This window comes from Gadus morhua, chromosome 3 (genome assembly GCF_902167405.1).
Source record: "Gadus morhua chromosome 3, gadMor3.0, whole genome shotgun sequence".
NCBI lineage: Eukaryota > Metazoa > Chordata > Actinopteri > Gadiformes > Gadidae > Gadus > Gadus morhua.
Genome location: NC_044050.1, coordinates 29,184,964 through 29,201,658, shown reverse-complemented (window position 1 = coordinate 29,201,658; position 16,695 = coordinate 29,184,964). Strand labels below are relative to the sequence as shown.

Here is a 16,695-nt window from a genome sequence, read left to right as displayed (position 1 = left end):
GGAGGAATGAACATCTACGTTCCTCTCGTATAACAATACACACACACACACACACACACACAGACAGACAGACAGACAGACAGACAGACAGACAGACAGACAGACAGACAGACAGACAGACAGAAACACACACACGACTATGATTGTGAGTGACTGTGTGTGCGTGTACGCGTCCCTCTCTAAAGCAGAACCACGTGTCCAGAGGTAGCAGAACAGGAGCCTGTTGCTAATAGCGGAGGTATCACAAGGCCATCAGACAGCCTTGTTCAACACACACACACACACACACACACACACACACACACACACACACACACACACACACACACACACACACACACACACACACACACACACACTAACACTTGCTATGACTGACTTGCTTTGTTGACAATACAGAGAGGCCTAACTGTGATTTATTGAATGCACAGTAATGGGTGTAAGGTTGTTGTTTAGGAGGGCATTAACTAGAACTAACTTTGTTCTCGTTTGAGAAGGTCATAAAACTCATTATAGAGATTTTGCGTGTAAAAACATTCATTTGGGGTAGTTCATCCGTGTGTGGAATTAAAAGTTCCACGGCCTAACCCATCACTGCAGAGCATCTCCTCACTGCGGAGGAGGGGATATGTGTGTTCCTGTTGTGACCGACAGAAGACGTGTTGCACAACATCACACGGCGCTCCGAACCAGCATTAGATGTTCCTGAACAAGGCGCGTGATGGTTTTCTTTTGTGCTGCGGAATCAAACCAGCCGTTGCTGTATTTATTAATGGATGTGTTTATCATCTAGTAGCCAAGTGCTTTTATCTGGGGTTCATCTGAGGAGACAGATCAGAGAAGGTGTTGAGGCTTGAGGAGACACGCCCGCTGAATCACAGCAGCCCCCACTGCAGTAGGGCCGATTGAGTGTCGGACTGGAAGGTGTTAAAGGGATGCTTCACCCATTCAGAACCGGTGTTCTATCATTATAAGTATCCCTTTAACGTCTCAGTTTCAGGGGAGGTGTATGTTATTTGGATTTGGGTGGTTTCTGTTTCTGTGTTAAATGGTCTGCATTTATACAGCGCTTGCCTAACCAGTGGCCACTCAAAGCACTTTACAATGTTGCCTCACATTCACCCGTTCATTCACACATTCACACACCGACGGCGGAGTCGGACACGCAAGGCGACAGCCAGCTCGTCAGGAGCAGTCAGGTTGAGGTGCCTCGACACCTCGACACACAGTAGCCGGGGATCGAACTAGCAACCTTCCACACGCCGCCGTGTTCTCTGGCTTCCTCTCACCTCCCTCCCCTCCCATCGCCTCACGAGAGAGAGGTGGAGAATCAGATTAAGAAAATGGACGCGCTATTATTATGCAATGTTCTTCATGGAAAGAGGGGTCGAATCCAAAGGAATAGCTTTAAAGAGACTTTATTTGTATAAAGTATTTTCGGTATGGTAAACTGATGCTCTGAAGTAAAGAGAGATTGGAGATGTGCCTTAGCACGTGCGAGAGTGTTCTCCTAGCTGATCCTAGCCACAAACCCACGTATGGTAATCGCTGCCGGGAGAGTTCTAATGTTTTCGTGGCCAGGTGGGCTTCTTTATGGACTCAGCGAGGACCGGAAGACTTGGAGAGGAACCGGTGTGACGTAATCCTCGGTTTTCCTCGCCTGGTCTGTGATGCTGCCCTCTGTGGCTAAAGTATCTATTGCAGCCTTCAGTAATGTCCTGCTTTCCCTTGTGGCTATGTGTAGTATTTACGGCTTATATATTTGGTCCTACCCCCTATTGGTTAAGTGAGGGAAATACAGCTTGTGTTCCTAAAATACGTAACAATTATTATTCTAGTTGTGGACTTATTGCTCATAATAATAAGTGAGTGTGTGTTAGGCCTATACAACAAGTGAGTGTACTGACCAAGAGGTGTGGCATGGTGGGTGGACCGGTGTTTGTAGAAAGCCAAGGTCCCGGTCCTTGTGGAGGGGAAAGTAACTGTGTCGAGACACACACACACACACACACCAGCATTTATACCAATTGTGCTCTAGGGTCTATACCCGCATATTAATGGGTTGTCTGATGATTACAGTTTAATGCAATTTGCCAGCTCTCGTTTTGAAGGCTAATAACCGCGCCAATCGTTTCTGTACAGCGTGCACTTTCAACATAAAGTGTACATATTTATAATTTGAGAGGTCGCAGGCTGACGCCTAGCGGTAATTTTTGGAATATCACTTAAAATGTAAAATCGTTTAACAATCAAAAAGCTACCGTTAGGAGGCAGCATGTGACATCTCTTCTGGCTGATACTGAATCTTATGTTTATATTTATATACATATTTTAATTATTTAGTGTAGATGAAGATCGCAGTATTAGTATATCTATAACTGTATGTATGTACTCGTGTTGGCAATACAGTGCTCTGAATTGTATTCTGGGATAGACTAATATATGGACAGAAGTGAATAAGTTCTCTACTGCAATATAACAATCATACTTCGGCTTTCTAGTTTAAATGGGTTTAATTGTCTACAGGCAGACACAAGCGTCATCAAACTTTCAATGTTTGTGGGCGAGACCATGGACATAATAAAGGATGGACCACAGACTGGAAAATGGCCGCTCATTCATTCCTATACAAACTGCTCAGTGGCGCAGGTTAACCATGACCTCAGCTGAGGGGCGCCCCGCCCAATCAGCAACCCGCATCAGCATCAGCTCGAGGAAAACCTTCCACGTGTGTCAGCCATTATCTCTGCATTCGATGTTAAAGGTTGTATAGGTGATTTGCTTTTTTGGCCATTTTTGCAAAATTACTTGAAATCCTTATCATAACCCGCTTACAGCCACTGAGTTAGAAGTACTGACATGAAAATTAAACAAGTCAATCATCTGTGGAACGGGCAGGGCTCGAAAAACTCCAGCCAATCATTTCCATTGCCACCGAGTTGCATTGGACAGTAAGTACGTCAATCAAACGGTCGTACTGCACTCCCCCTCCCCCGCGCCCCGCGCGCGACCCCTTCGTGCAGTACTCGTGACCCAGAGCAAGCTCCTGTTTGTTGTTAACCTGCGGTAGCTACTGGAACTAGTTAATCCACATTTGGACCTAGCAGTAGAAGACAATTTCCATGGCAGACAAGACGCCACCATCCCCACCACCACCACCACCACCAGCAAAGAGAAGGAAAACTCCTTTTCAGAGAGTAATTGATAATAAAAACGCTGAAAGAGAAAAACTGAAATCAAGAATAATCCTAGGCGCTGCTTTCGAACGTTGGCGGCAACTGAAGGACGAGAAGGGTCTAAAAACCGATGCTTGTGTGGCGGTTGACCTAGTTTCAAAGTTTATACCGTTTATACTCGGTAATACCGGTGTGGAGACGAGTGTATTACTCGGTGTGAAAATGTCCACACCGCGGCAACCCTAGTGAAAACCAGGACTTCCAATACAATTATATGAAACAAACATACATTTTCTAAAAATAGTAATGATTTATGTGACCGTTTAATGTTTATAACATCTGGTCCAACCATTGCAGCGAGAACGTATTCTCAGCAGGGGGTGCTGGGAAAAAAAAAACTCAGCCTGCACTAGACTCGCAACTCGTTACATTGATAAAAAAAGATGTATAGCAGCGCAGCTCAATTACACCAGTGCATGCGCGGACAGTTGAAAATCGATCGTTCACATCCAGCTGCTCACAGAACAAGTTTAGCGCACCACCGCTACCCTCACACTTTTTCATATAACCTTCAGCACTAGGTCATATGAGCATTAAATAAATGCTGCGTCTCAAAATGCCTTGGACAGCAGCGAGGATGACTCGCTTTGCCACGGGCCGAAACAGTTCGGAGCGACCACAGCCAGAGCGAACACAGCGGGGCAGAGGAGTGTCAGGAATAGTCTTTGGTGTACACATCAGTACGGCCTATTTGCACTACTGTTTAGTGGCAATGCAGTGTTTTATTCGATGCCTTTTTATTTTCGTATATTATTTCAATGAATACAATTTATTTATTCATAAAAAACGGATCTGGTCTTCAAATCTTTTTTCCAAATATAGGTCGTCTTACAATGGGGTTTGTGTTTATATTCGGACCAATACGGTACAGCGGGCGCTCACATGACGTTAAGCATTTCCTGGTGCATAATGTGACGCTTCAGAACCTAAAATCCCGTTTCTCCCCGTTGACACGACAACACATAACCGGCGTTTTCAGAAATCTCCACTTTGGCCGGAGTTTTTAGAAATGATCGTTTTCTGTGATAAGACAGGGCCTCGGACAGGGGGTGTTGCAGCACCCCCAGCACTCCTACTTCCCGCGGTACTGGGTGCAACTTACAGCTGAATGTAGTGCCATGTTGTTAAACGAAAACCTACGCTAGCCTGGCTCGCTCTCGCGAATCTCTGTTCGCGCTCGTGCATGATTGCGCGTCCAGGTACTTGGAATGGGTGGAGTCAGAGTCAGCGTTGAAGGAGAGGGGGTAGGACCATTTGAGTTGTGTATTTTCAAAATCTGCTGGCGTTTCGCAAATCACCTACCCAACCTTTAAGGTAGGATGTGGCGATTAGCCTTGAAAACGAGAGCTGGTAAATCGTGGAAAATGCATTAAAATGTCAGGGGACGACTCGGTTATATGCTATAGACCCTAGTGTGTATGTGGTATAAAGGCTGGGACGAATTTCGAATTATAAATATGTTAAAATTAATGTTGAAATTACGGAGAGTCGCGATTCCCATTGAAACGGATTGCGCGGCAGTTAGCCTTGAAAACGAGTACTGGTAAATCGTGAAAAATGCGTTAAAATGTTAGAGGACGACTCGGTTATATGCTATAGACCATAGTGTGTATGTGGTATGAAGGCTGGGACGAATTTCGAATTATAAATATGTTAAAAATTAATGTTGAAATTACGGAGAGTCGCGATTCCCATTGAAACGGATTGCGCGGCGATTAGCATTCCAACCTGTCAAACCATCTGTTATCTTTCCTGTAAGCATCCATGAACATAAAAGTCACTTTAAGGGAGTAAACTGCAATGCTTGTTTAATGCAATGCTCGTTTAATGCTGTGTCGTGTCATTTGTTGTCATTGTAGATGTCTTTTGCAAATTTGCGACTGACGCCGTCGCATCAGTTGGTCCTGCAGGCCTCTGATGCGGCGGCGGCATTTACCGCCGCCAGGGCCCAGAAGCCGGAGGAGGTGGAGAAGGAGGCCCGAGCCCGCGTCGTCTCCGGGGGCGGTGACCCCGGGAACCCCATGCTGGTGCTGGGCTGCCACAGCATCCAGCTGGGGAAGTACCGGGGTCAGACCTTCAGATGGCTCCTGGAGAACGACGCGGGCTACGCCTGTCACCTGGTCGCCAGTCACCAGCGGGAGCGGGAGACGAGTGCCTCGGACAGCCCGCTCATGGCCAACAAGGACAGCCTCGCCCGCTACTCCTGCGCCCACCCCGCTTTGGCAGAGCACCTCAAGTTCCGCCGGGCGCAGGAGGAGGCCCGGGCTCGCGCCACTCTGCCCGGGCGGGGGGGCGAGGCGCTTGTTGGCATCGGGCTGTTCAAGGAGGACACCCTGAAGGACCTGTACGACTCCAAGGAGAAGGAGCGTCAGAAGTAAGCGGTGAAGGGCAGTGGACTGTTGACACGGGGCTGTGACATGTTGCTATGCGTGTCAACTCTTGGATTGTTGTCTTGCAGCTACGTCAAGTGGCTACGGCGGAAGACCCCGCAGCCTGGGAGCTCCATGGACGTCGCCATAAAGTACATTCTGGGCCGAGACAAGGAGCGGTCGGCGGAGGCGGCTGCTACACCCCCTCCGCCCGGCAGCAGCAGCACCAGCAGCGGCCCCAGCACCTCCACCAGCAAGGCCGCTGCTTCCACCGTGCTGCCGCCCCGCAAGCCGACCGCTCCCAATTTCTCGGCCCTTGTGCGCGGGCGTCCGATGGGCCCAGGGGAGCTGCAGGCCCGGATCAGGAGCCTGATGAACCCACCAGCACGGCCTGCAGCTCCAGGTAGGTAGCTCTTTCTTTCTCTTTCACACAACAGAGGTTGAGTGTATACGATTTACTAACCGTTGCCCCCCCCCCCCCCCCCCCCATAGCGGTGTCTTCTGTCAGAGACCAGCGTCCCTCGGCTCCGCCGCCCCCCACCACAGAGGTGACGGACGAGGAGCTGGTCCATTTGGTCACTGACGGAGAAATGGGTAACTGGCACCACACCGGACGCGTCGCACTGTAACATCTGCCTTGGATATCTATTCTTGAGTCAGTATGTTTGCATTAACTGCAACTTTTTCATTTGCCGGTCGCTAAAGCTGATGCTTGAAGGACAAAGGTAGGTTTATCAGGTGATGTAGCCGTCTTTGTTGGTGGTAGACGTGCCGTCCTCACTCACGTAGTGGTAATGTGGATTTGATTAAACTCCCCATGTAGCACACCTCTTAACGGTCGCCTTGTAGCACACCTCTTAACAGTCACCTTGTAGCACACCTCTTAACAGTCACCTTGTAGCACACCTCTTAACAGTCACCTTGTAGCACACCTCTTAACAGTCGCCTTGTAGCACACCTCTTAACGGTCACCTTGTAGCACACCTCTTAACGGTCGCCTTGTAGCACACCTCTTAACGGTCGCCTTGTAGCACACCTCTTAACGGTCGCCTTGTAGCACACCTCTTAACGGTAACCTTGTAGCACACCTCTTAACGGTAACCTTGTAGCACACCTCTTAACAGTCACCTTGTAGCACACCTCTTAACGGTAACCTTGTAGCACACCTCTTAACGGTCGCCTTGTAGCACACCTCTTAACGGTCACCTTGTAGCACTAAACCATTTTATCTAATCAACGGCATGCTGCACGTCATGAATGCTCAGACTCACTTAGTCTCGCTTGCCCGTGTGTTGCCCCGTCACTCTCATTGTGCTGATGACGTTTGGTTGTGCGTGACCGTGTCTGAAGCTGGCGTACAGGTCCTTCAGGCCCTCCCGCTCCCGCTGGAGACGCCTCCGTCTCCACCTCCCCCGGCACCGTCCTCCACCCCTCCCCCACCACCACCACCTCCACCACCACCACCACCACCACCACCACCTCCACCACCACCACCACCACCACAGGTTGCGGCCGCTCCACCGACGGTCGGGCTTCCAGCTCGGGCTCCGGCGCAGACCAGGGTGGAGCCTCGTGTCGTCTCCGTGGAGGAGACGCCGTGCAGGGAGGCCACCCTGGCGCCGGGGCCCGAGAAGAAGAGGAGGAAGACGACGACGGGCGACGTGGAGCAGCCGGCAACGCCCGCTCCTGCTCGGGCTGAGGTACAGACACGCCCGTCGTACTCACAGACACAAGACTCGGTGGCGACGACCGTCAGACTGCGTACGTAGCAGCGACTCGGGCTCCTCACGGTGTGTTTGTCTGTGTTGTCTTCATCCTCCTCACGGTGTGTTTGTCTGTGTTGTCTTCATCCTCCTCACGGTGTGTTTGTTTGTGTTGTCTTCGTCCTCCTCACAGACCCGGTTGGCTGAGGGCTGGCGGACAGCCCTCACCGGGGAAGAGCAGGAGCTGAACAGTAGGACCCTCTCGCTGGGGTGCGTTGGATGCTTTGGACAGTGACACGCTTGAACTACACGCTCTCGATGGTGGACATGTGACTAAAACACTGTCGCCACCCGCTCTCAGGTTCACCCGGACGCAGCGAGAGAAGGAGAGGGCTGTGTTGACTTCAGGCGTTGCAGCAGACGGAGGACGACCACCGGCGGCGGCCGCGGCGACAGCGCCGGGCCCGGCCTCAGCGGCGGCGGTGGATCGTCCGGCGGCAGCAGCGACGTCGGCGGTGCCTCAAGGCCGGGCGACGCCAGCGGCAGCGAGGGGGGCGGCGGTGGCCCCGGCAGCGGCCCCGGCTGTGGCAGCACCGGGGCCCGCTCTGCCGGCGCCCAGACGGCTACTGGCGCCTCGACAGCCCGCCCCCTCGGCTGCTTACCCGGCCTTCCTGCCGACGGCTGCTGCCGCAGCTGCAACTGGACCTTTAAGAGCAGCACAGCCTCTCCTTGTGGACCTCTTACTGCCCCGGCAGAGTGTGTGGGTGCTCCCCGTCCCCGTCCTGACGCTCCCTCGGACACTGCCGGCTCCACACGTCCTCCCTCCGCCGCTGGCCGCCGCACAGCACGCCGGCCCTGAGCTGCCTGTAGCCCTGCCCGCCGCGCAGCACGCCGGCCCTGAGCTGCCGGTAGCCCTCAAAACGGTAGAATGGAGGAGGCTGAACGCCAAGCGGCGGGCGGAGGCACAGCCGGGCACAACCTACTCCTCCCGGGCCGGCGTGCCACAGGTGCATAAGTGCAGTAAATGCGGCCAGCCGAGGCGGAGGGAGACCGGACACTCCCGCCACGGCGGAGAATACTTCTGCTCCGTCGCGGCGGGTCAGAGTGTGGAGGACTGGCTGAGGGAGAAGAAGGAGCGGGACCAGGGTGGAGCCCCGCACTGATGCGCACTCTTGCCGGGGATGGTGTTGTACATAGTTCTCTTTTGTATATAGTTGTTTTTCTGTTGTGTGTGTATATAGTTATTTTGCAGTGTTAGTGTATATAGTTGTTTGCTGTATATAGTTTTCATTTTGCAGGGTTATTGTGTATAGTTCTTTGTTTTGTTGGATAGCTTCTAAGTTAGTGCACACACTGCCATATATATATATACTGTTTATGAATGAATAAAAAAATAAGTATTCTCTTTCTACGGTACATGCTTGTCCCTTGTTTGTTTTTCTTCTTTAGCAAAAAGTCCACAATAATAATAACGGGCGATCGCGTCAAATGACGTAGGACACGAATGTTCAAGAACCTTCCTACGTCATTTGACGCGATCGCCCGTTTCCCGGCAACAGACGATCGCGTCTGTTGCTATTCGATTAAACAATTAAATACAATACAAATATAAAGTAAAAACAAGTGTTAACTAGCGAGCCGTTATCTGTATTATGTTATTTCGTCTTTTGGAACCTGCCCGGCAACAGACGATCGCGTCGTCTGTTGCCAGGCAGGTTGTCAAGATGTAAACAACTGATGACGTAGGCCGGTAAAATTTTCGCCCCCCGGTACAATTTTAACGTGACACAGCCCGCTGGGAGAACAACCATAGACATCTTATAGATGTCTATGGTTGTTCTCATCTATAAGATGTCTATGAGAACAACCATAGACATCTTATAGATGTCTATGGTTGTTCTCATCTATAAGATGTCTATGAGAACAACACCCTGGCGTGACAGAACACCCTGGCGTGACGGAAGTACTGTGGATGGCCGGAAGTTACCTCCGATTATTTTCTATAGACAAATAAACGTATTTATCGCTTGAATTAACAAAATAAATAAAAAAATATTTCGACACGTTAGTAACCATTCTTATAGCTTAGAAAAGGTTTTTTAACGTTATTTAGACAAATACCTCAGGATTATTTGCGTTATTGAACTTAGACCAAAAATATTTAAATAATAAAACAATATTATGACATGTCAGTAACCATTTTTATAGCTTAGCTTATAGCTCTGACATTCGTTACTGTCAATTTATTGCTTTCAATGATATATTTTTGTAATCCATTTGCTGCCAGTGTTATGACTTCATTGAAATGAACAAACCATTTATTATTATTGTGGACTTTTTGCTAAAGAAGAAAAACTAACAAGGGACAAGCATGTACCGTAGAAAGAATACTTATTTTTTTATTCATTCAAATACAGTATATATATATATATATATATATATATATATATATATATATATATATATATATATATATATATATATATATATATATATATATATATATATATATATATATATATATATATATATATATATATATAAATAAGGCAGTGTGTATGCACTAACTTAGAAGCTATCCAACAAAACAAAGAACTATATACACACTAACCCTGCAAAATGAAAACTATATACAGCAAACAACTATATACACTAACACAGCAAAATAACTATATACACAACAGAAAAACAACTATATACAAAAGAGAACTATGTACAACACCATCCCCGGCAAGAGTGCGCATCAGTGCGGGGCTCCACCCTGGTCCCGCTCCTCTTCTCCCTCAGCCAGTCCTCCACACTCTGACCCGCCGCGACGGAGCAGAAGTATTCTCTGCCGTGGCGGGAGTGTCCGGTCTCCCTCCGCCTCGGCTGGCCGCATTTACTGCACTTATGCACCTGTGGCACGCCGGCCCGGGAGGAGTATGTTGTGCCCGGCTGTGCCTCCGCCCGCCGCTTGGCGTTCAGCCTCCTCCGTTCTACCGTTTTGAGGGCTACCGGCAGCTCAGGGCCGGCGTGCTGTGCTGCGGGCAGGGGTACAGGCAGCTCAGGGCCGGCGTGCTGTGCGGCGGGCAGGGGTACAGGCAGCTCAGGGCCGGCGTGCTGCGCGGCGGGCAGGGCTACCGGCAGCTCAGGGCCGGCGTGCTGTGCGGCGGCCAGCGGCGGAGGGAGGACGTGTGGAGCCGGCAGTGTCCGAGGGAGCGTCAGGACGGGGACGGGGAGCACCCACACACTCTGCCGGGGCAGTAAGAGGTCCACAAGGAGAGGCTGTGCTGCTCTTAAAGGTCCAGTTGCAGCTGCGGCAGCAGCAGTCGGCAGGAAGGCCGGGTAAGCAGCCGAGGGGGCGGGCTGTCGAGGCGCCAGTAGCCGTCTGGGCGCCGGCAGAGCGGGCCCCGGTGCTGCCACAGCCGGGGCCGCTGCCGGGGCCACCGCCGCCCCCCTCGCTGCCGCTGGCGTCGCCCGGCCTTGAGGCACCGCCGACGTCGCCGTCGCTGCTGCCGCCGGACGATCCACCGCCGCTGCCGAGGCCGGGCCCGGCGCTGTCGCCGCGGCCGCCGCCGGTGGTCGTCCTCCGTCTGCTGCAACGCCTGGAGTCAACACAGCCCTCTCCTTCTCTCGCTGCGTCCGGGTGAACCTGAGAGCGGGTGGCGACAGTGTTTTAGTTACATGTCCACCATCGAGAGCATGTAGTTCAAGCGTGTCACTGTCCAAAGCATCCAACGCACCACAGCGAGAGGGTCCTACTGTTCAGCTCCTGCTCCTCCCCGGTGAGGGCTGTCCGCCAGCCCTCAGCCAACCGGGTCTGTGAGGAGGACGAAGACAACACAAACAAACACACCGTGAGGAGGACGAAGACAACACAGACAAACACACCGTGAGGAGGATGAAGACAACACAGACAAACACCCCGTGAGGAGGCCGAGCGCTGCTGCGTACGCAGTCCGACGGTCGTCTCCACCGAGTCGTGTGTCTGTGAGTACGACGGGCGCGTGTCTGTACCTCAGCCCGAGCAGGAGCGGGCGTTGCCGGCTGCTCCACGTCGCCCTTCGTCGTCGTCGTCTTCCTCCTCTTCTTCTCGGGCTCCGGCGCCAGGGTGGCCTCCCCGCATGGCGTCTCCTCCACGGAGACGCCACGAGGCTCCACCCTGGTCTGCGCCGGAGCCCGAGCAGGAAGTCCGACCGTCGGCGGAGCAGCCGCAACCTGTGGTGGTGGTGGTGGTGGTGGTGGGGGAGGGGTGGAGGACGGTGCCGGAGGAGGTGGAGACGGAGGCGTCTCCAGCGGGAGCGGGAGGGCCTGAAGGACCTGTACGCCAGCTTCAGACACGGTCACGCACAACCAAACGGCATCAGCACAATGAGAGTGACGGGGCAACACACGGGCAAGCGAGACTAAGTGAGTCTGAGCATTCATGACGTGCAGCATGCCGTTGATTAGATAAAATGGTTTAGTGCTACAAGGCGACCGTTAAGAGATGTGCTACAAGGTGACCGTTAAGAGGTGTGCTACAAGGCGACTGTTAAGGGCTCCAGAGTGCGCCTAATTTGGGCGCACATGCGCCTAGAATTCGGAGTAGTGCGACCAAATATTTTATTTGGGCGCACTGGTGCGACTTAAAATTTATCGGGTATAATTATTATTATTTATTTTTTATACAGAGCAGTCTATTCATAATATTGTAATGACCACGGAAGAGGCAGTGAATTAAGTATTGATTAGACAGCGATTTATTAGTGTTACGGCCGTCAGCCGACCGCATTGTCTCCCCTCCCTCTGTATGCGATACCCCTCTTGTTTTTCCCCAAAGCAGCTCAAGTGGGCGGGTCCTTCCGTCCCCGGAACCAACCAGAGAGCGACGGCGCCGTGGAGGCGTATAAAAGCCTGGTGCGCCCTGCAAGCGGGGCAGACACCTGTAGGGAATCTAGGCGCGTAGTCGCATTCGTTTGAGAGCAAGAGGTTACGTTTGTGTGTTCCCAGATTTGGGCCAGGGTAAGATGAATCCCTCCGTACTGATGTTGTTCATTTGCACTCTCATTTAGGTTTGTCACTGTTTAGCCACACTAGGTTTAGGGGGTGCTGGTCATTTGTATTTCTGTTTTCGTTACGCTAGAGTAGTCAGTTAGGGTTTGTTTTAGGACCATTCGTATTTAGTTATTAGACAGGTAGCTCCATTTTATTTTAAGGAGTTCACTTTTGGTTATATTTGTTTCTTTGCTTTGACAGCACCTAGCGGCCCATTTCTGACGATTGTTATGTTCTATTCCTTTGTTGGGTTATAATATATACTATATTTACAACCCCAATCCATCGGATTGTGTGTGTGTCACTTCCCTTTTCCCCCTGAACGAGTAGGGGTCGTAACAATTAGATACCTAATAAACCGTTGGAACACGCATGACCGGTAACAATAGCAACGCCGGTAAACAAACCCGCGAAGCCCAATCCAGGGCCCTTTACTACGAAGCTCGATTAGAGGGTTAGCGAGGTATGTTGAGCTGAAAGCCTGGGTTAGCTGTTCCATGAAAGTCGATCTCTTTAAGCGTCGCTGTATCACCATGGTGACTTACGCTGGCCACCAAACCTGGTCGGGAGCATATTTTCAGCGAGTCTACCCGGAGATCGGCTACTTATATCGGCGTGCGCAGCTTCCTAGCCCCTCCTCCGATAATGGCGTCACCATTTGTGGGTGTTCCCATGGACCTCGGCGCACTTATTGTACAGGCGTCTCTCCGGAGACAGAGGGTTTTTCGGGACAGAACCGATCCCTTGGCATTGTCTGACGATATTCTTTATGAGAGATACAGATTCTGCATTTATTTAATGGTCAAAATATTATTAATCAATGGCGTAAATATCGACGGTGCAACCGGTGCAGCTGCCCGGTTGCCCCCCCCCACGTCAACAACTCAGCGCAAGGCAGGCACGGTCTTGCGCTGAGTTGTTGACGGGGGGGCGCAACCGGGCAGCTGCAACCGGTGCAGCTGCCCGGTTGCCCCCCCCCCCCAATCAACAACTAAAAACTTGGGTGCACCATAAATACGTGCTGGTGCACCCAAATTAAAAACTTAGGCGCACCAGTGCACCCAAGGAAAAAGTTAGTCTGGAGCCCTGTAAGAGGTGTGCTACAAGGCGACCGTTAAGAGGTGTGCTACATGGGGAGTTTAATCAAATCCACATTACCAACACGTGAGTGAGGACGGCACGTCTACCACCAACAAAGACGGCTACATCACCTGATAAACCTACCTTTGTCCTTCAAGCATCAGCTTTAGCGACCGGCAAATTAAAAAGTTTCAGTTAATGCAAACATACTGACTCAAGAATAGATATCCAAGGCAAACGTTACAGTGCGACGCGTCCGGTGTGGTGCCAGTTACCCATTTCTCCGTCAGTGACCGTCCGGACCAGCTCCTCGTCCGTCACCTCTGTGGTGGGGGGCGGCGGAACCGAGGGGCGCTGGTCTCTGACGGAAGACACCGCTATGGGGGGGGGGGGCAACGGTTAGTAAATCGTATACACTCAACCTCTGTTGTGTGAAACAGAAAGAAAGAGCTACCTACCTGGAGCTGCAGGCCGTGCTGGTGGGTTCATCAGTCTCCTGATCCGGGCCTGCAGCTCCCCTGGGCCCATCGGACGCCCGCGCACAAGGGCCGAGAAATTGGGAGCGGTCGGCTTGCGGGGCGGCAGCACGGTGGAAGCAGCGGCCTTCCTGGTGGTGGTGCTGAGGCCGCTGCTGCTGGCGGGCGGAGGGGGTGTAGCAGCCGCCTCCGCCGACAGCTCCTTGTCTCGGCCCCAGATGTACTTCATAGCGACGTCCATGGCGCTCCCAGGCTGCGGGGTCTTCCGCCGTAGCCACTTGACGTAGCTGCAAGACAACGATCCAAGAGTTGACACGCATAGCAACATGTCACAGCACCGTGTCAACAGTCCACTGCCCTTCACCGCTTACGTCTGACGCTCCTCCTCCTTGGAGTCGTACAGGTCCTTCAGGGTGTCCTCCTTGAACAGCCCGATGCCAACAAGCGCCTCGCCCCCCCGCCCGGGCAGAGTGGCGCGAGCCCGGGCCTCCTCCTGCGCCCGGCGGAACTTGAGGTGCTCCGCAAAAGCGGGGTGGGCGCAGGAGTAGCGGGCGAGGCTGTCCTTGTTGGCCATGAGCGGGCTGTCCGAGGCACTCGTCTCCCGCTCCCGCTGGTGACTGGCGACCACGTGGCAGGCGTAGCCCGCGTCGTTCTCCAGGAGCCATCGGAAGGTCTGACCCCGGTACTTCCCCAGCTGGATGCTGTGGCAGCCCAGCACCAGCATGGGGTTCCCAGGGTCACCGCCCCCGGAGACGACGCGGGCTCGGGCCTCCTTCTCCACCTCCTCCGGCTTCTTGGCCCTGGCGGCGGTGAAGGCCGCCGCCGCATCAGAGGCCTGCAGGACCAACTGATGCGACGGCGTCATCCTCAAATTTGCAAAAGACATCTACAATGACAACAAATGACACGACACAGCATTAAACGAGCACTGCATTAAACGAGCATTACAGTTTACTCCCTTAAAGTGACTTTTATGTTCATGGATGCTTACAGGAAAGATAACAGATGGTTTGAAAGGTTGGAATGCTAATCGCCGCGCAATGCGTTTCAATGGGAATCGCGACTCTCCGTAATTTCAACATTAATTTTAACATATTTATAATTCGAAATTCGTCCCAGCCTTCATACCACATACACACTATGGTCTATAGCATATAACCGAGTCGTCCTCTAACATTTTAACGCATTTTTCACGATTTACCAGTACTCGTTTTCAAGGCTAACCGCCGCGCAATCCGTTTCAATGGGAATCGCGACTCTCCGTAATTTCAACATTAAGTTTAACATATTTATAATTCGAAATTCGTCCCAGCCTTTATACCACATACACACTAGGGTCTATAGCATATAACCGAGTCGTCCCCTGACATTTTAATGCATTTTTCACGGTTTACCAGCTCTCGTTTTCAAGGCTAATCGCCACATCCTACCTTAACATCGAATGCAGAGATAATGGCTGACACACGTGGAAGGTTTTCCTCGAGCTGATGCTGATGCGGGTTGCTGATTGGGCGGGCGATAGTTGAGGGGAAGATTTGAGGCTGCCGGTTGGCTGAGAAACAGAGAGCATCGCTGGACAGATACCCTCATTCTTCTCTTTATTTATCCGACAGAAAAAGCGGAAAAAACCCCCCGCATCGCTGTCTATAAAGAAAAAAAAATTTACGCCCCAGCCCCACCAATCAGTGAACGACGATGGAGAAGGCCAAAGCGTCGGATCGAATCCCCGTCATACCAACCCCTTTGACCGGCCGTTCTCGATCGGAAATGAAGACGAGAACCGTTCGTTATTATGTTAGCATTATGTAACGGATAATGTATAGAACGCCGGTCATTATCGAGAAAATACGCCCCGACAGGGCGAACAGGACACCGACGCGCAGCGGAGGTGTCTTGCTTCGCCATGAAGGGGCTTATTTTAAACAATTTATTTACATGTATTTGTTACCAGCATTCATAGTGTTGATCAGCAGAGAAATAGTCCGCCCAAGACGTTGACGTCGTCGCTTAGCAACCGACAGCGCTTGGGTTGATAATAATAATTCTTTATTTCAGACCCAGGAGGATCCATATCAACACAAACAAAATAAACAAATAACCAAACAGAGTAAAAAAAAAAATACACAAATTCACAATATTCAGTGCCGAGCATACAGACATGATCGCCAATGGTTCCGCAGTCTGGAAGAAAATCTAACCGAACTGCATAGAGGGTTGGCCAAAACTGCAATTAAGTTATTTTCGGACTCAGATGCCCTACACATAAATCCATACATCAGGCCACGTAACACAGCAGAGCAGGTATAGGGACCCCAACACTTACAAACATTTGGCTTGCGCTGGAGCTTCTTGGAGCGCTCAGCAGTAGCCTCATGCTATCATTATAGGCCACTGTAAGCTTTCTAATGCTGCCTTGTTTATAACGACACCACAGGTTGGGCAGTATACAGCGGCGTACAATACGCTCGAAAGAGTGAGATTTTAACAGGTACAGAGCACATACTAAACCTACGGCAGAGCATGTTTGCTTGTGCATACAGCTTCCGACGCTGCCTATAGATATCCTTGTCATCAGACAGGTCATTTGACATAATATGGCCCAAGTATGTAATTTCACTGCACACACTGAGTGCAGTGCCCGACAGATAGAAGTCAGGGAAGGTTGACTGTCTGTCTCCTCTGCTTCTGACAATCATGATCTTACTCTTTTTTGCGTTGTATTTTATGTCAAAATCATCACCATACTGTGTGCATACTCTCAGAAGCTGTTGTAGACCAGCACTATATGGACTAAAGATGACCAGATCATCTG

The 16,695-nt window shown here is 51.2% G+C and overlaps 3 protein-coding genes across 3 annotated transcripts; 2 read left to right on the top strand and 1 right to left on the bottom strand.

Moving 5' to 3' along the window:
* Positions 1-5,095: 5,095 nt before the first annotated feature.
* On the top strand, positions 5,096-6,054 carry LOC115540818 (uncharacterized). The gene is made up of 2 exons (XM_030352395.1): positions 5,096-5,610; positions 5,695-6,054. Exons 1-2 carry the CDS (start codon positions 5,096-5,098, stop codon positions 6,014-6,016), a joined length of 837 nt encoding a protein of 278 aa, XP_030208255.1. The 3' UTR covers positions 6,017-6,054.
* A 78-nt stretch (positions 6,055-6,132) lies between these two features.
* Positions 6,133-8,724, top strand: LOC115539796 (vegetative cell wall protein gp1-like). The gene is made up of 3 exons (XM_030350604.1): positions 6,133-7,305; positions 7,502-7,578; positions 7,670-8,724. Exons 1-3 carry the CDS (start codon positions 6,847-6,849, stop codon positions 8,469-8,471), a joined length of 1,338 nt encoding a protein of 445 aa, XP_030206464.1. The 5' UTR covers positions 6,133-6,846; the 3' UTR covers positions 8,472-8,724.
* A 1,139-nt stretch (positions 8,725-9,863) lies between these two features.
* Positions 9,864-15,233, bottom strand: LOC115540817 (nascent polypeptide-associated complex subunit alpha, muscle-specific form). The gene is made up of 6 exons (XM_030352394.1): positions 14,255-15,233; positions 13,866-14,170; positions 13,683-13,784; positions 11,308-11,621; positions 11,034-11,110; positions 9,864-10,942 (listed from the first exon to the last, which is right to left on the bottom strand). The coding sequence occupies exons 1-6, from the start codon at positions 14,767-14,769 to the stop codon at positions 10,018-10,020; spliced, it is 2,238 nt and encodes a 745-aa protein (XP_030208254.1). The 5' UTR covers positions 14,770-15,233; the 3' UTR covers positions 9,864-10,017.
* Between the last annotated feature and the right edge of the window lie 1,462 nt (positions 15,234-16,695).

Coding starts and splice junctions, on each gene's coding strand:
- LOC115540818 (XM_030352395.1), top strand. CDS start 5,096: ATGTCTTTTGCAAATTTGCGACTGACGCCGTCGCATCAGTTGGTCCTG. Junction 5,611..5,694: donor AAGGAGAAGGAGCGTCAGAA/GTAAGCGGTGAA, acceptor GTTGTCTTGCAG/CTACGTCAAGTGGCTACGGC.
- LOC115539796 (XM_030350604.1), top strand. CDS start 6,847: ATGCTGCACGTCATGAATGCTCAGACTCACTTAGTCTCGCTTGCCCGT. Junction 7,306..7,501: donor CCGCTCCTGCTCGGGCTGAG/GTACAGACACGC, acceptor TCCTCCTCACAG/ACCCGGTTGGCTGAGGGCTG. Junction 7,579..7,669: donor AGTAGGACCCTCTCGCTGGG/GTGCGTTGGATG, acceptor ACCCGCTCTCAG/GTTCACCCGGACGCAGCGAG.
- LOC115540817 (XM_030352394.1), bottom strand. CDS start 14,769: ATGTCTTTTGCAAATTTGAGGATGACGCCGTCGCATCAGTTGGTCCTG. Junction 14,171..14,254: donor AAGGAGGAGGAGCGTCAGAC/GTAAGCGGTGAA, acceptor GTTGTCTTGCAG/CTACGTCAAGTGGCTACGGC. Junction 10,943..11,033: donor AGTAGGACCCTCTCGCTGTG/GTGCGTTGGATG, acceptor ACCCGCTCTCAG/GTTCACCCGGACGCAGCGAG.